Raw genomic sequence first — 26,596 nt, forward strand, 5'->3', positions numbered from 1 at the left:
TTGATGAGATAACCAGTGGTTTTATTGGAACAAATTTTTAAAGAAACAGGCAACTTGAAAGTAAAATTCACTGTTACCTAAATCATCACCTGTCCTTTTTTCCCCCTTTTACTTTGAAGGAGAATCCGCAGTATTTCCGGCGCGCGCGCAGCTCCGTGCGTGCGACTTGACGTGCCTCTCCTCTGTGTGTTGCGTTGGGGTGAAGCCGCATAAAAAGCGTTTCCATAATAATGCGGGCGTGAAGTGCTCCATGTAGTAAAGCGGAGGGGGCTTCAGGAGGAGGACAGCGGAGGGTTACCGGCGCCACACCGAGCCCTGTCAGCCAGGCACCGGGGACGGGATAAAATGTCGAACCGAAAGCACCGGGACAACCAGGAGATATGCGCCCGCAAGGTCCGCGAGCTGGCCCAGTCTGGAGTAAACAAACACTGCTTCGAGTGCAACCAGCCCGGGGTGACTTACACCGACATCACGGTGGGCAGCTTCGTCTGCACGTCGTGCTCCGGAATGCTGTGAGTGAAAAACCTGCCGCGCCTCCCGGGCTCATTTACTGCACATTATAGCATCAGTGTGAGGACAAACACATACTGATAGAGTAAAAAAAAAAAAAAAGTACCAGGCCTGAGATTGCACCATGCACCACCCAGAGATGTACAGTGTGTTATTCTTATTTTTCAGCGTTAACAGGGAGTGTTGTCGTGGTGCAACAGCCGAGGTTGTGTGCACAAATTAATTTACGCAGTGTCTACCTCTCTCTCTCTCTCTCTCTCTCTCTCTCTCTCTCCCTCTCTCTATCTCTCTCTTTCTCTCGTGCGTGTCTTCCAACAGCTTCATAAACGACAAACCGCTAGTTGGTCATTTTCCAGCTCTGAGTTACGTTTCATTTCGTCATGGTGCAGGTTTGACACTACCCCCTCCCCTCTCTCTCTCTCTCTCTCTCTCTCTCTCTCTAGGCTCCTCTCCAGTGTGGGTGTGTATTATGAGTGTGTGTGTGTGTGTGTGTGTGTGTGCTGTCACATTTTGTTCTGCATGTTCAGCCTAGTCCCAACACTCCTCAGGAAAGACGGGTTCGCGAGCGTTATTGCGCAATCCTGCACATGTACAGCAGTTGTCCCACTTTGTGTCCCCAGCATGGAGATAATAGGAGGTTCCTGGTAGCTGAAAAACACACGTCTCTCTGTCACAAGGCACCTATTTCACACCGATTCTGCCCTTTTCACGGTCACATGTCAGATGTTTCCTCTCCCACCTGCTCCGTCCCCACCATGTCCTGTCTTGAGGAATCACTACACATCTTTTTTTAATTTTTTAAATCTTTCCCACCTTAGTTTACTCTAAATTCCTCTCTCCGTCTCTCCCAGGAGAGGCCTCAACCCTCCACACAGAGTCAAGTCTATCTCCATGACCACCTTCTCCCAGCAGGAAGTGGAGTTCCTCCAAAACCACGGCAACGAGGTGAGTGATGCTCAGACGTCTGCAGCTTCAGCTGGGCGTGGAGGCACCTGTGGATAAGAATGTGTTTTTTTTCCTGTACTGTTGACACTTAAAGTCATCTGAGGTCATGAAACAAGTTTCGAAGTTCACTAGTTCCTGTTTTTCTTGTTCAAGTTCACTACCTGGTTGCATAAACCTCCTTTTTTTTCGCCTATGCACAGTATTTCCTGAAGTTAAAGGCTTAAATTTAGAAGCCTCCTAGGTTGTCTCCTTGGCAAAGTGTTTAAGATCAGATAAACCTTTATTCGTCCCCGGATAGGGAAATAGCACTGTTACAGCATCAAGTGGATAGCAGAAAGAAGGATCAGTATAAACAAGGGTAGAATAAAAAATAACATAAATATAAATACAACAGTGTAGAACAATAAGGAGCAAACAAAATGACATATTTTTGTAGGCCAACCCAGAACATAGCATCTCCATTGGGTCTATTAAGAATTCGTCTATAGGATTTTTGCATTGGATTTTGGATCATTGCAGAAAATCAGCTCTGTGGCAAACACATGTTTGTGATGCTGACACATTTTGTTCAGCAGGTTAATCTTCACAAATGAACAACACTTTTATGATGTTTGAGGTGTTATTGCAGCCGACAAAAGTAAAAAGCTAACATTATGCTACTGTTAGCTTCAGATGGTCTCCAACAAGCTAACCAGCGGTTTTGACACCTAGAGAAACTGTAGCCTGATAAATTGTTTATTACCCTAATCTACAATCTACAAGAGTTTGCAAGAGTACTGAGAAACAGGACTAGAGGCTGTGAGGCGGACTAGTGAGAGAGTTCCTGTCCATGTCCTGCGTGATGACGTTTAATGAAATCGGTATAGAAATATATAGATAAATGTCCCCGACAACCACTGTTGTCTCATGTAGCCACTTGTTAGCAACCGCCTTTTCTTCTTCTTTTTTTTTTAAACAATATGTTTATTGATTTTCACAGCACACAGTGAAAAACAAACAAACACAATGAAGAAATCAAACAAATAAAATAAAATGTATAAAAATAAAATAAAAAAACCCACACTGGGCTATACTACACTACAACTCGGCTCACAGACACACAGAAAAATACATATCGACAGATGATTCAGAAATTATATAGATACAAAAATAAATGACAGTTAAGCACTCCACATGTTACAGTCCTATGTAAATCCTCGTGTAAATATGGTTGAAATATAACCGCCTTTTTAAGGACACAAAAAAATAAAAAATTCACAAGTGGGGTATTTTACTGACATATTTTATGTTGTACAAAAAAATGTGAACATCTCTTCAGCTTTTGTTAACCACAGACTTTATATCAGGCTTCTAACCACCAACACGTTCAACATCCTCATTGAGTTTGAGGGGTTAGACCCCAGGGTGCTAACATGCTAACTCACTTCCCTGTTCGCACAGGAACTTAAGATGTAAACGAGATGTAGTGAACATTATTGCACCAGAGATCAAAAGGGTTTTCACTTACAACATCCTAAGGAAATCCATTAGGTGATTTAATGCATTTTTTTTTCTTCCTAAGGCATCCTTAGATGAAAATGTAAGCTCAACCTTAGCCAAAGTGGTTTTTATGCAACTGGGTTCAGGTTTTTAAAGTCACCTTCTGTTTCCGATGCAGAATATGAAACGTGCCTCATGGCTACCAGTTGAACCAGTCTTTGTTGTCTGGCTTTTTTTGGGGGGAAGAATGTTACTGCCAAGAAACAAAAGGACCAGCACTCTCCGGTCCCACCCAAGCCACGATCTGTTTCCTCTGTGAGAGTGTGTGTATGTGTGTGTGTGTGTGTGTGTGTGTGTGTGTGTGTATGTGTGTGTGCGTGTGTGTGTAGGCAGGCCGGCGGCTCTCAAACTTTTCTAAACCAGGGCATCACTTCATAGAGATTTTTCAACTGTAAAATGTCCACGCTCAGCACATTTCTCGGTCACAGTGAAATAATAAACAATAAAATAAGGGAGAAAACTTATTTAAGGGACCGTTATTAACAGTTTGTTTCTATGATTTGTTTATATATGTATGAAAACAAGGATTATCAGCAGATTAGGGCTGCATCTAATTGCTTTTTTTTATCGGATAACAGTCTAAAACCCCCAAATTATTCTGTCTGCTATCACAAAATACAACTTAACAGATGAGAAGCTGGAAACAGTGAATGTTTAGCATTTTTTCTGGATAAAATTACCTTAAAATATAGTTTTTTTTGGTTATTTCTTCCTCTCAACATAATTATCAACATGCATATGATATTACTGTGGCCTCGGTTGTTCATGTGATGACCGTTTAATAAAAATTACCTTAAAAATATAGTTTTTTGGTTATTTTTTCCACTCTGAAATATTTAAAACATAATTATTAACATGCATATAATGTTACTGTGGCCTCGGTTGATCATGTGATGACCGTTTAATAAAAATTACCTTAAAAATATAGTTTTTTGGTTATTTCTTCCACTCTGAAATATTTAAAACATAATTATTAACATGCATTTAATGTAACTGTCGCCTCGCTTCTTCATGTGATGACGCTTTAATAAAAAAGGCACCCCATAGCACCAGTTTCAGGAACGACTGGTGTGGGCAGCACTCACTGCTGAGCTTATATCACGCAAATAAACGGTGAAGTGTTTCAGGCTATCAGGATGAGTGCTGACCGTTTTTATGAGCTCGCTGTTGGCCAGGATGTGTGTGTGTGTGTGTGTGAGTCAAGTATAATGTGAGGGGAGGCGTCCAGCTTTTTCTCCACATCATCCTCTGAGAGTGGAGTCATGATTCAAACGCAGTAATATTTGCCGCACACTTGACTTTTAACCCGGATGTGAATCACTGAAGAGAAAATGTGTTTGTGAGAGATTCTCTGCGACTGAATGTAAATGAGACATGTACCGACCCTTTCTGCTTTCTGCCGCATGAATCACGACCTGCAGAATTGTCACTAATTTTTTCTTTTTGTTCTCTGCCAAATTTTGTGTGTGTGTGTGTGTGTGTGTGTTCAGGTTGGGAGGAGGACTTGGCTGTGCGTGTTCGACCCAAAGACAGACGGCTGCTCCGACATGAAGGACTCACAGAAGTTCAAAGAGTTCCTGCAGGACAAATACGAGAAGAAGAAGTGGTGAGAATTAGAATTAGAAGACCAGTTATTTGTATAAAAAAGCACACACATGCCGGTTGCAAAAAAAACTGGTCGCCAATAAGAACACTGTGATCGCAAAGAAAACTAACTGGCAAAAAAGACTGCTTTCTCACAGATTCTTTCTTTATTTTACTATTGAAATTCTGTCTTGATATTATAACAACTTGTCACTCAGGGATGGGCAGGTATGAAAATATTATAAACATTACATAATGAGTAAACATTAAACCTGCTAAACATCAGCTTGTTAAGCAGGGGACAAACTACGCAACTTTCGCAGTCTTCACAGATTTTGAAGACTTGGCGTACACACTACATGATAGTTTCAGCAGATTTTTGTATGACGACTGAAAGACTGGGGATCACACACTGAACAACTGCACCTGATGAGGGATTACACACTACATGATTTGTCATACCAACTAAAGGAACTGAACGCATCAAACTCTAATGAGGGCGACAGTTTAAAGGGTAACAAAACGGCAGTAAAACCTTTAAGAAGAAGAAGAGGAGGAGGAAGGAGTAAACAAACAAACATGGACGACGCTCGCTGCAGCTATCTGCTGGGAAAAAACATCAAGATGAAAAAAAAAACGGGTTGGAGTAAATATATTCTGCTACTTCCAGTTGTCTTCTGAAGCTATTTTCTGTGTCCCACCCTCTCTTTTTCATTGGCTGTTTGCAGTTGGGTCGGTAATCAGTTCACACTACCCAATTGCGTCCAGAATCTAAAAAAATGAATTCATTGAGCATTGAGAACATGCAAACTCCACACAGAAGAGCCGCAGGACGGAGTCGAGCTGGTGACCCTCTTGCTGTGAGGCAAGAGTGCTAACCACTACACCACCGTGCAGCCCTCAAAAAATTCAATCATGTTCAAACAGATTTGTGTCTTTGTCCCACAAACGCAAACAGATTTTTGTGCCAACTGGACATGCCGACTGTCCACAACTAGTGCAGATGAGTGCAGACTTTGCCCAACTGGGAATCGTGGGTAAAATCTGGCAAAAAAAAATCTTGTAGTGTATCCTCAGCTTTAGCGTTGTGAAGATTACTTTATGAACCCATTTAAGCAGGGAAAGCATTACCGCATTTCTACCATTAAAACCAGGGTCACTCTTGCGTTATTCTACCATTAAAGCTGGGGAAGCGGATATGTCGCTTTGTAATGTTTGTAGTTTCTTCCACCTATTTTCGGTCTCTTGGCCAATGAAATGCATCAATTAAATATGCATCATTCTGATGCATATTTCTGATAATATGTGGGAGTGTTGCAATGCAACATGGGACTTTTCCAGAACTGAAATCATGGTGGAAGACGACTATAGTGGAGGGAGCTCAGATATAACAGCTATAAGCTCTCAAATACTTTTTGAATTTCATTTCTATCTGCTACAGAGGCTGAAAAATCAATTATTTAGTAGAAGCGTTGACACTTTTGTTGAATTTCCAGAAAAACTTCAGGTTTTAGGGTTATTTTTAAAAATCGCACAGAGGTTTTACAGGCATTTTTTCCAGGCGTTTTAGGCCTAAATGGGTTAATCCCACAATGGGGAAAATTCAAACTCTGCATTTAACCAGTAAACACACCATGCTTAATAGCAGTAAGCATCATATTACTGCACCCTGTGTGTGGGGTGGGGGGTTAGGTGCCTTGGTCAAGGGCACTTCAGGCTTTGGAATTCGACCGGCGAACCCTCTGCTTACCAGCCCATTTCCTAACCTAACGTAGTTAAACAAGTGAAGTTTATTATTAGATTGCAAGCTTGCTGACATGAGCATTGTACTGCTGTGTCTCAGTTCAGCTCCACAGAGCATGATTGTAGACTCTTCGTCTTGTTTTGGCATTTTTCGTTAAAAACAATTGTGGGGTGAAATTAAATCCAAACAACAACTGATGACGTCCGTTCCAAATTTAGACATTCACTGTTTTGAAATGGAGACGCCCACTCAGAAAAAGTAGCTCAAGGATAAGAGCTGCTTTCATGCTGGGAATAAAAGAGCAGCCATTGTTTTGGGTTTAGTGTCGAGCCCTTGGAAAGACTCTTTGTCAGGATGTTTGATAGGTGGTTAACAGACTTCATGTCAAGTCTTAATTGTGCTTTTTATGAGGCCAGTTTGTCACAGAGGCCCATTCTAACCGCACTTATTAACCTTTCTCTTGCAGGCATTTTTCAAAAAGTAAGAACCGGAGAGATGTGGAGGGTCCTTGGAGTCCGGGGGTCCAGGGAGTGCCCCCTTCCCATGGTCCCTTAGCGAGCCAGGCCCCCTCCCATAACCTGCCCCCTAACGCCAGGTCCACAAGGCCTCTGGTGAGAGAACTTTATGTGTCTTTATTGTGCATGTAATGGACTGAGAGGGTCATGAAGACGAAGGGGAGAGTATGGTTGGGTGTGGCAGAAAAGAGGAAGTGAAAGAAGACTGTTTTTTTGAAGTTTGAAGTTTTTTTTATTTTGCACAAATAAGACAAAAGACAAGGATAATGAGATAACAACAAAATGAAAGTGCAAGGTAGCGGCAAGAAATCCAAAAGGACTTATACAGGGCCTCTACCTATATTAAAATTCACAAGTTATTTTTTTTTTAATTTACTTTGTATTTTATTTATGTCATTTTTAATTTCTGTCTTTGTTTTTTTGTTTTGTTTTGTTTTGTTTTTTCCCAAATGTATATATATATGTCTGGGTATATTAATATATATAAGTACAATCTTGTTTCTTAAAGTAACCCCCTTTATCTGTTTTTTTTTCATACTGAGATATATTAGTTAATATAATATAAATTACACTTATATGTGATTGTGTACGTGTAAATGTGTATCGTGGATGTGTGACTGTTATGTTTTATGTTCAAAATTAGAAAATTAATAAAGATAATAATAAAATAAAAAAATTCACAAGTTAAATTAAAACAAGTAACTATCACACAAAAATAAAATAAAATAAAAACGGAGCAAATTATAACAATATTAAAAGCAAAATAAAACAAAAGTGTAGATATGTGTGCATGCGCGTGTGTGTGTGTGTGCATGCGTACCTCTGCATGAGCGTGTGTACTACTTAGTGACCTGAGCAATCAGAGCAGCCACTAAATTGTTCTTGTATATATTCAGAGAGGAAAACTGTATTGAACTATTAAATCGATCATTCCAGAGTATTGTTCCTCTGTATTTTAAGGAAAATTGCCCGAGGGTAGTACGATAGAGAGGCGGGTGTAATCTTGTTAATTGTCTATTGTACTTATAAAATAAAATATTTTAAAATAGAGAAATGGAATAGAAGGTGAAGACACGACCCGAGCTCGCTTCCACTCCGCAGCGGAGAGACAGAGACTGATGGGTCGGGCCAGGTAGCCTCCACATCAAAGCTGCTGCTTATGAATTATTGAGAAACCATGAAAGAGACTCACTTCTTCTGCCTTTGTGTCTTTCTTTCTACCTCCCATCTGCTCCTGTCTTCCCTTCTCACCTCGTCCACCAGTCTCAGTCCCAGCTGCCGTCCTGGGATCGAGCGCCTGTGATCTCACCTGCAGACATGCGGACGGACGTGTTCACTGCTCGGCCGTCGCGCTCCCAAAGCTTCAGAGACCCCCCTCTTAAAGGTCGGAGGTTGATCTTCATCAGGGGTATTTCGGGACCGAACGTGATCGATCGTTTCACCTGTTTGTCCTTTTCTTTTGTCTGTTGCCTCTCTCTGATATAGATCCCACCCTGTGCGGGATAGAAAGGCAGCGGCCAGGCTCCCTGTCGTCTGCGCTCGGAGCTCAGAGCCACATTCCCTCCTTCCCCGCCCTCCCGCGGCCCTCAGGTGTGTCCCCCACTGTCCACCACATTCACGTCATTCAACACACTTTAACAAATTACACACAAATCAATAGATGGCATGTTATATGTGATATAGTACACAGGAAAAGTACAAAAAAAAACTACAGAAGAGAGTGTATCTGTTGTAATGTAAGTATGTATTAATCCGCCACTGAAAATAGTCCCTAAAAATCACACTACAGTCATGGAAAAAATGATTAGACCACCCTCGTTTTCTCTATTTCTTGTTCATTTTAATGCCTGGTACAACTAAAGGTACAAAAATAAGAGTTTAATTTAAGAGCTGATATCTAGCCCTTTTTTCTTGATAATGATTTTGGTTATTATAAAAAAAAACATGGGAAATGTCTAGATTTCAGCTCTTAAATTAAACTCTTATCAGCTATTTTTGTTGTTATCATTATATTTGTCCAAACAAATGTAGCTTTAGTTGTACCAGGCATTAAAATGAACAAGAAACTAAAGAAAACAATGTTTTTACCAAGTGTGTATTAATTCGCCACTGAAAATAGTCCCTAAAAATTACAAATTGTGTAACATTGCTAAAAACTACACTGTCCGCTTTCACAAGGAACTAATGTACCTGGGTCTGAGAACCACAGACAGGCTAGGGAAGTCAGAAAATATAAAGGGATGGACTGTTTGTTTTTGGTCTTTTCATGGTGTTTGTTGAAAATAAGAAAAATCTAGCAAGCCTTATGATTTAAGCAGCTTTCCTCATGGAATCATGGAATGTGATTTGGCAATTTAGTACCAGTTAGATGAGGCTTAAACTGTAGTCGATGAAGAGCCTAATTCCTCCTTCTGTTGCAACCATAGACTGTATAAAAGAAATGGACATAGCATCTAAGAAGTAAACCAATGTAAACCTGCATTCTTTCTAATGGCCAGCAGGGGGCGACTCCACTGGTGGCAAAAAGAAGTCAGATTGTATAGAAGTCTATAAGAAAGTGACTCTATTTCTCACTTGATTAAGTACCTCAGTAAACATTTAACCTAAAGTGTTTATGGTCTCAGTCGGTAGTTTCAAGTCTTCTTCATTACAGCATGATGTTCATTTTGTAAATTTTGGTCCCATTTAGAGTAAAATAGATGATGAAGCAGGGTATGATTCAAGGCGTGGCTGCCTTGTGATCGATATGTTGCTGCTAGTAAATTGAACCAATCTTTTTCAAGTCAGTTTGTTAATTTCGTTCATCTTAATGAGAGCAGGGCCCACAGCTCTGTGGCTGAGCTGCCTGTGACAAATGAACCAGAGACTCAAACTTGAGGATGCAGTGTTGAGTCAAACTAATTCTATTTCCTGTCCTGACTGAGCATGTTACAAGGGAACGTACTGCGTGAAAATGATCAAATCACTCACTAAGACTTCTCATTACTACCAGCATATACAAGATTAGTTCAAAGTGAAGGAAACGTTCACAAACAACACACCACTACTACGGTGCTGTCTGGTTTGGCAGTTGGCCGTGTTTTCTTCTGTGTAGAACTTTGACCCTGTCACGGTTTGTTATCATTTCACAAGAGTTAATTGTACCATTTTATCACCTAAAAACCTCTTAATTATTCTAAAAGACACTGTAAGGAATTGGCTGTTGATTTTGTGAAATGCTTGCTGATAATTTCACGGAAGTCTACAAACCAGTAGGTGCACGTCACGGTGTCGACCTCCATTTCTTTCATACAGTCTATTATTACACCTTAATGTGATATAATGAAGGTGATAGCTCTACGTGGATTAATGCAATAAATAATACTATACACTATACTTTATTGTATTCTATGGGGCCTCTAGCTGTAAAACTCGTAATTATTTGGTCTGATTATCACTGTCGTCACGTCAACTCATCACTGTTGACCATAGGTCTCTATGGGAAAGACAAAGAGACACTTGACAGTGTTTTGTTTTTTTACTTACAGTTGTGGAAAAAATGATTAGACCACCCTTGTTTTCTCCAATTTCTTGTTCATTTTAACGCCTGGTACAACTAAAGGTACATTTGTTTGGACAAATATAATGATAACAACGAAAATAGCCCATAAGAGTTTAATTTAAGAGATGATATCTAGCCATTTTTTTCTAGCCATGGTTTTCTTGATAATAACCAAAATCATTATCAAGAAAACCACAGAAAATCAGCTCTTAATATTTTTTTCCATGACTGTAAAGAAGATAATAGCACCACATTAATAAATGCAATAAATAATACTAAACTGTATTCTATTCTATGGGGCCTCTAGCTGTAAAACTTGCAAAATATTTGTACTGATTCTCGCGAACTCATCAATGTTGACCATAGGTCTCTATGGGAAGGACAAAGAGACACTTGTTAGTTGTTTTACCCTATCATATATCATGTGGGTTTAAAACAGCTCCATGTCATCAACTTAGCACACTGGGCAGCTTTTCATGAATAGCAACTTCAACTGGAATCAACAGTTTGATCCGCTGTCAGTGACGACCTCTCTCTCTCTCCACTCCTCCCGTAACTTCTCCCCCTCTCTCTTGTCTTGTTTGTTTCAACCTCGTAGCCAGTAGCTCTTTCAAAAACCACTTCACTTTAGGTAAGACGCGGCACCAACCGACGCATTTGAATGTGTGCTGAATGGCTGAGATCAATACGCTCTTCCTTTTGCTGTATCATTCATAATAAACGGCCAATCACAGGCTCATGCTGGACGGCCCTGCCTCACATGGATGTGAATTTGGCTTCATTTCTGTGACAGTTTGAGGCGAAGACGCAGCACTCTGTATTCATTTAGAGACACGGCTGTCCGGTGGCACATGCAGCGATTGGGGTCGATATTTTTTTCCTCATCAGTCTTCAGTTCAAAGCCAGATCTGACGGCTGGGAGGGTCAACGAGACACATACACACACACTGATCCCCCCCAGAGGAAAAAGAACAAGTTTAAAGTAATGCTATATTTAGGCGCTAGCTGCTGCTGAGGGCCGCTGATATTTCGCACCACGTTGGCGTTGAAGCACTTAAAAACTATGTAGGACACAGCTGTAATCCCACGATGCACATTAATATCCCAAACAAGTATTTCAGGTATGTTTGCAAAGATAGGCCCTATCTGGAGCTCTACAGCACCATATGATCACATCCACAAAACATCCATGCTGTGTATCTTCAGACAATCTCTCTCCAGTCAAGTCTGGTCTGGTTTCTGTCACCGACTCCTCCCGCTGAGGAAGACGAGCTGGATTTAAAAAAACAAACAATACCATTTTCATTCGTATTCCCATGCTAACATTTTTTGGCTGATACCAGCATGCTTTGTGGCTCTTGTTTGTGGAAAGCTTGCTACCTGCAAAGACCTTAATTTCCTGCCTTTGTTCCCATCTAACAATTGTGTATTTTTGTGGTTGGTGCTTTGAAAACTATCCAAGAATTTGTCAGCTTGCTGCTGGATTTTTTTGTCAATGCTTACACGTGATAACTGTACATGTTAATCCTGCATTTGACAAGATTCGTAACATGGAAATGTTACAGTAGCATGGGATAAATTACTCTGATTTAGGTAGTATATGGGTAGTTTTATGTGTCTATACCTCTCCTTTCATCACATGTGCCCATATGAATAATAATATACAGTCATGGAAAAAATTATTAGACTATTTTTCTTCAATTTCTTGTTCATTTTAATGCCTGGTACAAATAAAGGTACATTTGTTTGCACAAATATAAGGATAAAGACACAAATAGGTCATAAGAGTTTAATTTAAGAGCTGATATTTAGACATTTTTCATGGTTTTGGTTATTATCAAGAAAACCATGGAAAATGGCGAGATATCAGCTCTTAAATTAAACTTTTATTATTATAAGCTATTATTATCTCGCCATTTCCCATGGTTTTCTTTATAATAACCAAAGTCATTATCAAGAAAACCATGGAAAATGGCTAGATATCAGCTCTTAAATTAAACTCTTATCAGCTATTTTTGTTGTTTTCATTATATTTGTCCAAACAAATGTACCTTTAGTTGTACCAGGCATTAAAATGAACAAGAAATTGAAGAAAACAAGGGTCTAATATTTTTTTCCAGGACTGCAATTCCTACATTACAAATATAACTAAGTGTTGTCACATAATCAGATTGATGTGCATGAATTGATCTGGGTTTAACATGATAAAACACTCAAATAACATCCCTTAATTAGTTTTGGTCTTTTGACAAAACAATCCTACTTTAGTTTAGTCCAGATAGATTCCCTGTTGTCATCTAATGGGAGATGTTTACATTTCCAGGTTGTTTTTGGGGCATTTTAAGGACTTTGTCCCCTTTAAATCTGAGGTACTTAAAGGGATAGTTTGGATTTATTGCAGTGGTTGTAGGTGGCAGTTTGGAGAAGCAGGCAAGAGAACTGATACAGAAAGTAAGCAATTAAGTATGATTTTAAGGTACTTATACTTTACTTGAGTATTTCCATTTTTATGTAACTCTATTCTTTTACTCCACTACATTTAGCTGCCAACTTTAGTTACTTTTCAGGTTGAGATTCAACATAAAAACACATACATTAAGAATGATGAAGCGTGTTCATAAGTTAAACCACATAAAAGTAGTAAAATGAGCCCTACCTTGAGAAAATGTCAACGCTGCTTACATAAATGCATCACTAATAATAATCCAATAATATATTAAGAATATATAAAACAGTCTGAGTGGGTCCATTCTGCATAACGAGTACCTTTAATTTTGATACTTTAAGTACATTTTGATGCTGATACTTTTGTACTTAAACTTCAGTAAGTTTTGAATGCAGTACTTTAACTTGTAGTGGAGTCATTTCACAGTGTGGTATTAGTACTTTTACTGAAGTAAGAGATCTGAATACTTCTTCCACCACTGCTGCTTTACCTTGCCATCAAACAGCCCAGTTTAAGTTTAAATGGTTGAGCTGGAGCTGTTATCTATTCTCTCTTTAAAGCCACCAGACTCCATTGACAAAAACAGTAATTTAAGCTCACAGAACAGTTGCTGGTCTACTGCTGCCTTGTTAGTTTGTGCTGTTGTGTGACTTTGCTGTTTAAAACGGTGAGTTGGTATTCATCAGAGTCACATAATAACACAAGCAAACTAGCTAACTGACTGATCTAGGCAGAGGTAAACCAGCAACTCCTGTCTGATGAGAGAGAACAGATTATGGTTTCACTTCCCCTTTGGAGAGCGCTGTCTGACAGCAGGGAAAACTATATTCTAAAAAGCTAAATATTCTAAAAAAATACACTTAAACTGAATTTTTGTCAATGGCTAAAATCAATTTTTGCTGTTGCCTCGTCCACAGCAGTACATTGTTTAGCTTTTGTGTCAGTATTCCTAATTAGTACCTCATACAACCCCACTTTAAAAAATCCAAACTGTCCCTTTAAAAGTCGTGTAAAGTCACAAGTTGGAATTTAAATATCTCACTTCTTCATGACTGGTTTAACTAAGATTAAATGTTGTTTCACAGCCCTGTTTCTCGGCTCACTTTGACCGATACAAAAGTCATTTATCAAGGTTTTATTAAGTCAGTCCATTGAGTCTCTCCTGTCTTTGCACTGAATCCCAGTCTGGTTTTCTCGCCCTCAGGTCGTACAGTATCAGCCTCGGGGACCACGGGTCCCTTCAGGGCCTTCCCCAAGTCTCTCAGCGTGGACTTCGGAGGCCTGAGCCATCCTCCTCAGCAGCAGTCTCTGCCTCAGTCTCTGTCCCAGCAGCAGCAGCCTGTCAGCGCCGGCCAGACCACACCGCCGACCGTCGGCAGATCCAACCAGTCGGACAGATACGCTGCGGTGTCGCACCTGGACAGCGTCTTCTCTGACACAACGACGCCCACAGGTTGGAAATATTTCAGCTTTTAATGTTTAATGTTTAATGTTAACTTTACTTTTCTTTAAAAAAAATCCCCCAAATTACATAATTTATCATGGCTAGAAACTATAAAAATTATTATAATTTATTTTTTTATTGTTAGATTTTAAAATTTCTGACAGCCGTTGTAGGAATCATGTGTGACGAAAGCTTCAGGAAAGATAACTAAATTTAAGCTTGAAATATCACGACAGTGTATTAGGGACAGTATGAAAAAAGAAAAAGAAAATACAGACCTGGGGGAGGCAAATCTACAAAAAAAAGTTGCAGATTTACAAGATTAAAAGTGGCAAATTTGCAAGAAAAAAATTGCAGATATATGAGGAAAAAAAGGCAAATCTATGAGAAAAAGGTAGCAGATTTATGAGAGAAATCTTGTAAATCTGCAACTTTTTTTTGTAGATTTGCCACTTTAACCTCGCAAATTTACGACTTTTTTCTCGAAATATTACCCCCTTCCCCGGGTCCGTATTATTATTATTATCATGTTTTTCATACTTGGCCATAATACGCCGTTGTAAAATAGTGATATTTAATCCAAAAACTATTTATTCTTCATGTCTCTTTTAAAATGTAGCCAAAAATAAACTGTTCACACTAGCGAGATCCTGTAAAAAACATTAAATTCTGAGGTCTACAACGCAACCAAAAAACCATAAACCACAGGTCTGAGACCAACAGTCGTGTGACAAAAATTTGTGAAACTTTTTCTGAACTACAGGCTGTTTACACAGAGCAGAGAGGAGAGGACAAGAGTGGTTGTAAGTAGAGTATTTGAGGGATATTGATGTCATGAACAGTAAGTATCTGAAGTTAACCCCAAATCCAAAAAAGTTGCATAAAATGTTGCATTTAAGATTTAAAAACACGAGTGTACAAAAAAACACACATTTGTTAAAGATCAAACCTGTTGCTCCCAGTCTTTTTGTCTTGAGGCCCCTCATGAAGAACAATGTCCAGTTGGGGCTCAATGTCATGTTTCAGAGCTTTAAAACTTCCCAAAAAGGGGAAAAAAACAATATTTCACTTGAGCAAAGACTATATAAAGTCCTCTAAAATTGTGAAACTTTTTCTGAACTACAGGCTGTTTACACAGATCAGAGAGGAGCGGACAAGAGCGGTTGTAAGTGAAGTAAACATGTAAATAGTTCAACTTGTAAAGCATGTGGAGCCCCCATTTTCCCCTAATATAACACTTGTGGTCACTTGGAAAATGCTGTGACCAATTCCAAAAAAGTTGGAACATTGTGTAAAACGTTGAAAACAAAACAAACACACATTTGTTAAAGATCAAACCTGTTGCTCCCAGTCTTTTTCTCTTGAGGCCCCTCGTGAAGAAACAATGTCCAGTTGGGGCTCAATGTCATGTTTCAGAGCTTTTAAACTTCCCAAAAAGGGGAAAAAAACAATATTTCACTTAAACAAAGACTAGATAAAGTCCTCTAAAATTGTGAAACTTTTTCTGAACTACAGGCTGTTTACACAGATCAGAGAGGAGCGGACAAGAGCGGTTGTAAGTGAAGTAAACATGTAAATAGTTCTTACTATTTTAGTTCTTACTAGTATTTTTATGTATCAGAAGTACTTTTAAGTCCATTTTTGCTATTAATACTTATGTACTTTTGCTTTGGAGTGTTTTTACATTGTGTTACTGGCACTTTTACTGCAGTAAAGGACCTGAGTCCTTCTTCCAGCACGAGGTAAAAGACAGATAGAGAGGCAGAGGGAGAGCTGGAGTGTGTGTGTGATACAGATTGTCACAGCCAGCTCAACTAGGTTGCATAACATCCTTATACTCCAAATGCCAAGGCTTTCAGCAGCTGAATTATGCTCATTGTGTTTGCTCCGGATCGCGCTCAGCCTGTGTTGTAAAATCAGCTGTATTTGTTTATAAACCGAGGCGGCGGATTTAATGTATAGCATTCATGCAGAGGAGCCCTCGAGCTTCGTACGAGAAGCTTTGTTGTTCTCCACCTTCATCACAGCCGCCCCTGCCTGGCAGAGCAAGGAGGTTATTGATTTTCTGCCCCGGCTCGCTTTGATTCATATCAAGCTGAACACACAGACGATATTTTATTCAGGGGATTTGTAATGCTTTTGTTCATCAGATGGCTTAAGATCAACCAGTTGAGCTCTTTGTGGGATTTCTACTCACATTTCAAGATAATGGTAGCACTTGATCTCTTGAATTAGCGCTCATTAAAGCCCTGAGGTGATGTCCTGTGTGAAACGCTTGTCCACAGCTCCCCCTGGTGGCCCCCCGCAGTACAACGCCATCTTCGGCAGCAGGCTCTCGTCCAGCTCTACTCCTGCCAGGTAGAGCAGTTTTGTCAAATCAGATTTTTGTTTAACGTGACATATTTTTAAATTCCCTGCCAGCTGAGCCCTTTAAAGGTCATATTCTGATCGATCCCCTGTTTTTCTGCTTTTCCCCCCAGTTCCCCCGGTGTGGATACAGTCTCCGGCTCACAAACCTTTGCAAGTAGGTGTTGCATCGATTCCTCCTGCTAACCTGCACTGTATTTACATTCAGCTCCTTCATCTGTGGAGCCTGATTAGGATGCGTGTGTGCGACTCGGAGCGGTGTCGGTTTGAATAGACTGGAATGTAGCCTGTTAACCTCACGCACTGAATTATCTGCCCGTCTCTTTTGCCCCCCTCCTGTCTCTGTGTCTCAGATTTCCCCAACCCATTCAGCTCCGGCTCCAGCTCCGCTTCCCAGCAGCCCGTTGCCCTCTCCCCCAGTAACCCCTTCAGCAACGCATCAGGAGGTGAGACTCGTGTTCAGGGTCCCTCAGACACATCATAACTCTGTTACCAACTTTTTTTAGAAGGGGAAAGGTCACTACACTACACATGTTTTCCTCAGGACTTCTAACCATGTTGAATCAGGAGTATGGTGACTTTTAGATGGAGGGGTTTTGTGTTTCTGGCAATACTTTGCAGAATTATATCATCCAGATTCTGTCTTGTTATTCTTAATCTATTCTGAAAAAATCTTAAGTAAGATTTAGCTTTTTTTCAACCGTTTGGAGGTTAAATTTAAATTGCAAAAATTAGTTGTTGATCATTAAGGTCAGAAAATTTAATTGCCAAGACGTTAAATATTAGAATAATTATTTCAGTTGCTTAATCAAGGAAATAGGCCATAATATTTGCTGCTTTTGTGTGTTTTATATTATTTTAAATGTAATATTTATGGAAAACAGGCATCATCTTGGACTCTTGGAACTTTTATTGGCATTTGCTTGTCTTTTTTTTTTTTTTACTTTATTACACCAAATTATTTTTTTTAAAGGATAGATTTAATTGATTATTATAATATTATTATAATATAATCCTTGGTTGGTCATTATTAGTATTAGTATTATTTATTAATTAATTTGTTGTTGAAAAAAATGCAAATTTTTACTATTTATCTTAAAGGTACCTACATTAACCAAAGCCCCCTATTATTATATTATTTTTCCTATTATTAGCACTAAGTAATGAATGTATTTATGTGTGTATATATATATATATATATATATATATATATATATATATATATATATATATATATATATATATATATATATATATAAATTGAAGAAAAAGGGTGGTCTAATATTTCATGACTGTGTATATATATATATATATATATACATACACAGTCATGGAAAAAGATATTAGACCATCCTTTTTCTTCAATTTCTTGTTGAAATGCCTGGTTCATCTAAAGGTACATTTGTTTGGATAAATATAATGATAACAACAAAAATAGCTCATAAGAAATAGCTCATTTTCCATGGTTTCCTTGACGATGATTTTGGTTATTATCAAGAAAACCATGGAAAATGGCTAGATTTCAGCTCTTAGATTAAATGATCTAATATTTCGTGTATATAATTCTAATTAAGCGGATAGAGACAGAGGATTTCTATGTTATCTTCAAACTCAAAAAAAGAAAGAAATGATCAGTCATGGTTTATTTGACTTTATTACATGAACTACAGCATCAATATTAAAACTCTTCCTGCAGCTCTATTTTAATATATTCAACAATATAATTTATTGATGTGCTCAGTTTGCATTTGACCAGTCAGATCTCTCATTACTGCTGATGTTTCCTCCTGTAGAGTTAATGTAAAAGTGATTCTTGTGATGACTCTGTCTCTGATATGTTTTGCTGAGCTGTCTCTGATGTGTGTGTGGGTGCTTCTTCTCTCCAGGTGACTCCAGCGCGTTTGTCACCTCGCCCACCTCCGTCTTTCCTCCGTCCGCCTCCTTCCCAGGACCCAACACCCAGAATGCATTTCATCATGAGTCAGCCAGCAACCAGGAAGCCAATGGTAGTATATTTATTGTTTTATTCTTGCCCTGCTCACTGACTGAATCATTCTGTCCTGGATTACCACAGCACCACCACACACTTCACCAAGTGGTGTGAGGACAACCATCTCCATCTCAATGTCAGTAAAACTCAAGAAATTATCATTTCCCCCCACAACGCAACACCCCTTTACCATCAACAACCAAAAAATTGCAATGTTAGACAGTTTAAAATACCTGGGAGTAACACTGGACAATATACTTGAAGTGCCTTAAGCTGCATTCTACCAAAAAAATCCAGCAGGGGGCGCTAAGTTTGGCTACAAAAATGTTTCTGTCCATTCATTTCAATGCAAAATTAGAAAACTTCTCACTTGATTTATTACCTCAGAATTTTTTTTTAGGACAACACTATGGTCTCAATCACTAGTGAAAAATCTTCTTCAAGACAATTTGATGTTAATAGTTCTAATAATGGCCCCATTTAGAAGAAAATAGAAGATAATGAATCATATGATTTGGGGTGTGGCTACCTTTGATTGACAGGTCACTAACAACGCGAGCCATCAACAGGAGAGAAGCAGAACAATGCGTATCCACGGCAACGTGTCAATAAAGTTATATATAACGCTATATAGATATAAAAAAGGACGTTTAGCAGTTTGGTCTCATAACTTTGACCCTTTCACTGTATTTTCACTTAATGACAGTTTATTTGAACGTTTAGTTCAGTATAAATGTCTCGTTCAGTGTTTGGTTGGACTAACAGACACTCCAAGGAGTCGCCGCTCATTTTTCTTCGATAAGTAATGTACATTTTGTTTTTGTTTATTGCTAGCCAAAACTAACATCCCAGTTAATGCTCCTGTTAATGCTAACATGAATTAGCAGCGGCTTCTCTCAGTCAGGTTGAGGTGTAGAGAGGCTGTAGTCAGTGATCAGATCCCTCTCACTCCTCCACAGTCAAAATATGGTCTGCTCCCCGTATCGGAAACAAGATGGCGACGAGTTTAACGATGAACTGATGCTTCCAACGGGCCACGTCACGGTCACTATGTCCATTAATTATACAGTCTATGGTTTCAACCAACACACCACCAACATTTTCAAAAGGAACCAACAAAGACTGTCTGTCATCTGTAAACTCAAAGGACTGTTCGTTTCCCCTCATCGCTTCTCCAACATGTTAACTGTCACCAAACGGGCCAAACTCACACACATCACCAACACTGCTGCCAAAAAAATCAGACTCCCAACACCCAGTCTCACAGAGCTGAACAGCAGGGACATCTCACACTGCAACCACAATAAAACAGGACATTACACACCCACTCATCCAGGACCTCACCCCACCGCCTTCTGGTCAGAGGTACAGAACCATAAGGTGTAAAAAGGCTCGCCTAGGGAAAAACCTGACCCCTGCAGCCATCGCTGCTCTAAATAAAAGAGCGATATGAGCACTGAATGTTATGTTGTATTTGTTAAAATGTCAGTGCTATGAATATGAATATGAATTTCCCCTTGGGAACATAAATCTAAATGTGCAGAGGTTTCTCTGTCTTTACATCAAAACATACAATAGGAGTAAATTATTTAAACAGCAGAGGAAATCGTCTTAATGCACCATTTGGTTTCATTAATATATAATGAAAATATAATGAGGCTTTGAATTCACATGTTTATTATAGTTGTAGTCAATTATAGGCTATTATAAGACATAAAATGGACTTTATTGGCACCTAATTATATGGCATCACATGACATATAAAGCCTTTCTTCTTCCATAAATTCTGCTTTCTACACAATATGTGTGTAAGTTACACTGATGAAGACACAGCACTGTGGAAACATTTGCACAAGCAACAGTTGCAAACTAATCACTGTGCACTTTCTCTTTATTCCTCATGCAATTTGCAATAAATGTGATGAAAATTGGAGCCTACACTGTAGAATAAATTAATCACATCACAGTTGAGTGTGTTTGCACGCCCACATTTGCTTATTAGCAATAAATGCACAGTTTGTGATTTCTGCCACCAGGGGGCTTTCAATCAAAACTACAATATGCAAAATATGGACTTTGTAGTGTGGGATCATGGGAGTTGTTGTTTTATTGTTAAACAATCATTGTTGATGAAAATCGGATTTGACTCAGACATAAAATAATGTTCACAGATGATTTAATATGTCAAAGCATTTTTATTCATGCTACTTTTAGTAGTAGTAATAATAATGATGATGATAATAATTATGCATCAGAATTACAGCATCAGCCAAAAGTTTGGACACACCTTCTCATTCAATATTTTTTCTTTATTTTTTAAAATTATTTTCAACATTTTAGATTCATATTATAAAAAGTTAGAACTATGAAAGAACACATATGGAATAATGTAGTACACAAAAAAAGGTGTTAAAAAAGAGCTGATATCTAGACATTTTTCATGGTTTTCTTGATAATAACCAAAATCATTTTCAAGAAAAACATATAGATATCAGCTCTTAAATTAAACTCTTATGAGCTATTTTAGTTTTTATCATTATATTTGTCCAAACAAAAGTACCTTTAGTTGTACCAGGCATTAAAATTAACAATAAGTTGAAGAAGAAAACAATAGTCTAATCACTTTTTCCATGACTGTATTATATAATTTACAGTTACTCTATGACATATCATTTGGTGTTTCCCAGAAAGTTAGAGATTTCCAAGTGAAATGCATCATTACCTTGACTAAGATTATAGACTTCTCTGGGTTTGAACATTGTTGGAAAGATTTTGGAATAATGTAAATACACAAACTCAGCAGAACATATAACATAAGTCTAGTTTTTTGGCATTTTAATGTGGATATGTAGCAGATTTTACCTTTTTAAAGCACAGCTGAGATTGGTTGGAATCCAAGAAATCTAAAATATTGCATTGCCACCAAAATGATCAATGCAACCTGAGGGGGACAGTATGTACATTTCACAGCAATCCGTTCACCGATTGTTTAGATATTTTATTTAAGTTGCGGACGTTGCCTTCCCTGGAGCCATAAATAGAATAAATATCCCCTCTGCTGCTGCATTGTGCTGGTGAATGGCAGTGAAACGACAGCCTGACACCCTCTCGTCCACATATTGAACATTAAAAATGAAAAACCTCCGCTCGCTGGTGGCTGTGGCTGTCAGTGTGACATGTCCTGTATGTGCACTGGCTGCAGATGAAACACTGAGGAGCTGCGAGGCATCAACACACCTCGAATGTTTCATGATTCCAACACAGTGACCAGCAGCAGCAGCAGGAATACCAATGCACACACACTCTCACACTCTGTCTTGAAGTTGCTGTTTTGTGTTTGTGTGTTCCAGGTTTTGCCTCCTTCCCTGCGCCCGACTCTCAGCCCAAAGTCCCTCGGCCGATGTCGGTGAACCCGTTCACGGTGAGTTGGATTGGTTTATTGGTTTGTTTATTTGCACAGTTAGAATTACATAAAATGGGGGCTCACATTGGTAGAGCGCTTACCATTAAGGCTGAGTCCTTGCTGCGGTGGAGCCGGGTTCGAATCCGGCCTGAGTTTCCTTTGCCGCATGTCTTCCCCTCTGTCACCCCCTTTCAATCTATCACTTTCAATAAAGCAAAAAATAATCTTAAAAAAAAAAAAAAAAAAAAATTACATAAAATGACAAAAATAACAAATAGTGTAAAGAGCAGGGAGAGGCAGAAAACCATTATTTCATAGTTAATAATAATAATACATTTTATTTATAAAGCACTTTTCATAAAGAAATCTCAAAGTGCTACAGAAACCAGAAACAAAAAACAAGACTAAGAGAAAACTCGGACACATTAAAATCAGCAGTAGATGAAAAAGACACAGGTAATAAAGTACATTATTAAGAGATTATGGTGCAGAGATAATAATAAAAACATCCAGGGACAACCTAAAAAAAGTTCTGAGAAAGTAATAACAAACTGATAATAGAAAAAACATATGTATGTAAAAAATGTTTGGAGTGTTTTTTTTGTCTTAAAATAGACCAAATAAACATAATGTGAAGAAATTTTATAATTCTTTTTTTTTTTTTGGAAGTTTTTGGGGGTTTGTTGCCCGTAGGCAACATTGTACCATAATGGTGCTCAAGTGAAAAAGAAGTTTTTAAAATTAATTTTAACATAATTTATTTAATAAATATGTGTAAAAGATTCAGTAGCTTCAACAGGGTACAATACATAACATTTAAAATTTAAATTAAATTATAAAAGGAACTTTTTTAACCGGTTTCTTGTCTGAATGTTGCCTGTAAGAAACATTGTACCATTGATATATCCGCTTTCCCGGCCTTAAAGGTAGAATAACACAACAGCGCTCATCCAGCGCTTATAATAATAATAATAATAATAATACATTTTATTTGGAGGCGCCTTTCTTGGCACTCAAGGACACCATACAAAAAAGATAGAAAAGATTCAGCAATAAAATAAACAGAATTAATAACAATACAATGCAAAAGATAGATTGGACAGGTCAATTGTGATCAGAGGGAATAAGCAGTTTTAAACAGATGTGTTTTGAGTTGTGATTTGAAATGGGGCAGTGAGTCAATGTTCCTGAGGTGGGGTGGTCGTGAGTTCCAGAGGCTGAATGCTCTGCTCCCCATGGTGGTGAGACGGGCGGAGGGGACAGACAGGCATTTGGAGGAAGAGGATCTGAGGGAGCGGGAGGGAGTGGGAACATGGAGGAGGTGGGACAGATATGGGGGGGCGAGGTCGTGGATAGCCTTGAAAGTTACCATAACCCATTTGGCTTAAATGGGTTAATATGGCTATAAAAAAGCTTGTTGCATTTTTTTTTTTTTTTGAAGGTGTGGGGGATTGGGGGTGCGTCAACCCGGTTGGGACATAGAAGGGGGTGCGCAGCTAAAAAAAGAAATTAAATTAAACAAAGTGTACAAAGACAGTTGGTAGTAACCAGAAAGAGTTCACTGCCTTGCAAACAAAGTGCACTCTAGAGGCGGGTGGGGGGGTAAAAAGGGGGCTAATTGGCAGTTTGCAAGCTCTCTTTCTCCGCAAACAGGAAGTGTAGTAAAGTCCTTCTCACCCTGCCTCTCTTGTCTTTTCAGGGGAATGTTTACCCGAGTCGAGGGACGTCGAGAAACCCTTTTATCTGACCTCCCTCAGCCCCCTCCGTCTCCCCTTCTCCCTCCTTCACCCAGCCATCCGTCTCTGGGAACCGACAGAGGAGTGAACTTGAGGAGTCGCTGCCATTTCAAAGCCTCTGGAGTATTCTCACCCTCTCTCTCTCTCTCTCTCTCCCCCCTCTCTGTCTGTGTTTACGTGTTCGTGGAGGATAAAAAACAACAACAAAGTGTGAATGTAATTATGAAATTCATGTATGTATGAGATCGGTCGCCTGCTGTGTTTGTACAACGTCAAAAAAGGTGTTTGTGTGCCAGTAGACGCCACCTCAGGGCTCTGTGGGAGTCACGAGTAAACGACGCCTCTATGATTTTTTCTGCAGACACATATATGACACACATGTTGCTGCTGCTGCTGCTGCTACTTTGCTTTCATCTCCTGCTTACAAGTGCATAAAAAAAAAGAAACAGCCCACCAGTAAATGCATCAGCGTCGGTCCCGGTTTGAAAACGTCTCTCAGTTGTCTAAAAGGAAGAGCCAGTGGAGACGGTGCATCACGAGTCTCCTCAGATGGTAATTACAGCCTTAATGCATGTGAATTAGCGTCGACAGATAAGACGGGCTTCTCTCTGTAGTGGGTGTGTGGAACATGTTTGCATTCGTCACTGTTAATTCATTTTATTTTTTCCCTTTTTGAAGGATAATCTACGTTTTTTCCACTTCCTAGGCTGCATGCGCTTAGAGGGCTAAAAGGAGATGCTACTGAATGTAAAAGCAATTTCAGAATAACTTAAATGTGTAAAAAAAAAAGAAAAAAAAAAGACTTCATCGCTTCATGTTTTTCCGGACCAAAATGTTTCTCGCTTGTTCATTTTTTCGGTTAACATGGAGGCGAAGTTTATTACTATTACCTTTATTTTGCCAAAAAATTACACAACAAAAAAAAACAGAAGAGAGATTCATGTAACAACATCTTTGTAATGACAAGTATTCATGTTCATAAAATCAGTTTGTTGCTTCTTAAGACAGCCTGGCTCTGCGTGGTTCTTTCAGTGGTTAGTCATTAATATAATAATGTGATCAGTTTATCTCATAAACAGGAAAACTAGCTTGAAATAACACTGTCCTACTCTTTTTTTGTGTTTTTTTTTAACTTTCAGTTTAATAGATAAAGTTTAAGTTGCAAAAATGAGTTGCTTACTGGATTTGTTGATCAGAAACATCAGAAAATTAAATTGCAAGAATTTAGATATTAGAATAATAATTATTTCTGTTGCTTAGTTAAGTAAACAGGCCATAATATTTGTTTGCTTTTGTGTGTTTTATATTATTTTAAATTCAATATTTTGTTTGGGAAAAACGGGCATCATCTTGCCACTTTTATTGGCATTTGCCACTTTTTTTTTTTTTTTTTTTTTTTTTACATTATTACACCAAATGATTATTTGAATATAATAAGGATAAATTATTTGATTTTTAATATAATCATTGGTTGCAGTCCTACCCTTTTTTAACATTTAATTTAATGCACTCCATTATGTGTTATAGTTTGGTAAAAGTGTAGAAATAATGCACACAATGACACAATTCTTTTCTAAAGAAGCTAGAAAAAGAGATGTGCTTAATGCAAAAAACCAAAAAAAAAACAATTGAGAACTCAATGGATAATGAGTGTATGAAGGAAATAAAAGAGAGAGCGCAAAAAAAATAAACTGTTGAATTAATACATTGTCTGTTCTGTGGAATATTGGCTGGAAACAGCTAAGAAATGTAATTTCCTGCATCATTTAAACTTACATATTACACAAGTATTCATTATTTATACATATATACTGAGTGGTTCTTTTCATGGTTAGTCATTCATATGGAAATGTGATCAGTTAATCTCATAAACAGGAATACAAGCTTGAAATTACGCTGATAAAATATTAGTTCTTGAGTGAAATAGAATCTTGTTTTTGGTTGGTACTTTACAAGCAAAAATTTTCATGCACTGGTCAATTTTGAGATTTTGCTTCCATTACATGTCTTCTTTCAGACTAGAAAACATACAAAAATACACATTTAGCTGTTTATTTTACAACAGTTTGTCTATTTGTGTCTGTAGATTTCTTCTAAATTCACCAAACGTTAGCATTAGATAATGCCTCATTGCCATATTTAACATACAATTTTAGAAAACTTGCAAAAAATGGTCTTAATTTCAGTAACCTATCTGTTAGTTCAATTGTTTGCTGCTTTTTTTTGTTGCAAAATTTGTGGATTTCCCCCACCAATACTTATCTTTAAAGGTTGTTTTCTCAAAACTCAGAGCCAGAAATCAACACTTCAGTATCACTTATACATCAAACTTTCATTCTTCTTTTCTTTTATTCTGAAAGTATTAGTTTACAGAGGGGTTTTGTTCAACATTTTATTCCTAAAGAACATGGAGAAGAAAATGGCTGTTAACAGTGTTTTCTGACTTTTTGAGCGATAAAAGGTAATACAACCAACTGCTGTAATATGTCAACAAAATGAAACAAAAACTTTTGAACCTGGCTTTATCCAATGTTTACATTTCTCTTCTTGATAGTTATGATTTTTATTTTCTTTTTCAAAATCCAATACATTTTGCAAGAAGCTGTCAACAAATCTAGAGTAAAAAAGTGCAATATTTGCCTCCAAAATATGTGAAAATATGTAAAACAAATACATGAAAGCAGTTGTTGACAATGGTTTATATGGAATATGGAGAAGGAAGTAAAGTTTAATGTAATTAAGTGATACAGAAGTGAAGCTTTCCACCTCAGAGTTTGAGGAGAAACTCGTTTAGAGAAAAAAGCCTTTAAAGATACAGTATGTGTTGGAACA

General features: G+C 38.3%; 1 protein-coding gene across 2 annotated transcripts; it reads left to right on the forward strand.

Moving 5' to 3' along the window:
• Nucleotides 1-104: 104 nt before the first annotated feature.
• On the forward strand, nt 105-24,767 carry agfg2 (ArfGAP with FG repeats 2). Of its 2 annotated transcripts, XM_059354947.1 has the most exons (14): nt 105-512; nt 1,362-1,455; nt 4,485-4,600; nt 6,789-6,933; nt 8,101-8,221; nt 8,323-8,427; nt 10,977-11,009; nt 14,029-14,277; nt 16,554-16,626; nt 16,749-16,792; nt 16,989-17,081; nt 18,522-18,641; nt 21,976-22,046; nt 23,728-24,767. In XM_059354947.1, exons 1-14 carry the CDS (start codon nt 346-348, stop codon nt 23,773-23,775), a joined length of 1,479 nt encoding a protein of 492 aa, XP_059210930.1. In that variant the 5' UTR covers nt 105-345; the 3' UTR covers nt 23,776-24,767. The 2 variants fall into 2 exon arrangements, with proteins under 2 accessions (XP_059210930.1, XP_059210931.1); XM_059354948.1 differs by lacking the exon at nt 10,977-11,009 and having other exon boundaries at nt 106-512.
• The last annotated feature ends 1,829 nt before the right edge of the window (nt 24,768-26,596 follow it).

This window comes from Centropristis striata, chromosome 17 (genome assembly GCF_030273125.1).
Source record: "Centropristis striata isolate RG_2023a ecotype Rhode Island chromosome 17, C.striata_1.0, whole genome shotgun sequence".
Taxonomy (NCBI): Eukaryota; Metazoa; Chordata; class Actinopteri; order Perciformes; family Serranidae; genus Centropristis; species Centropristis striata.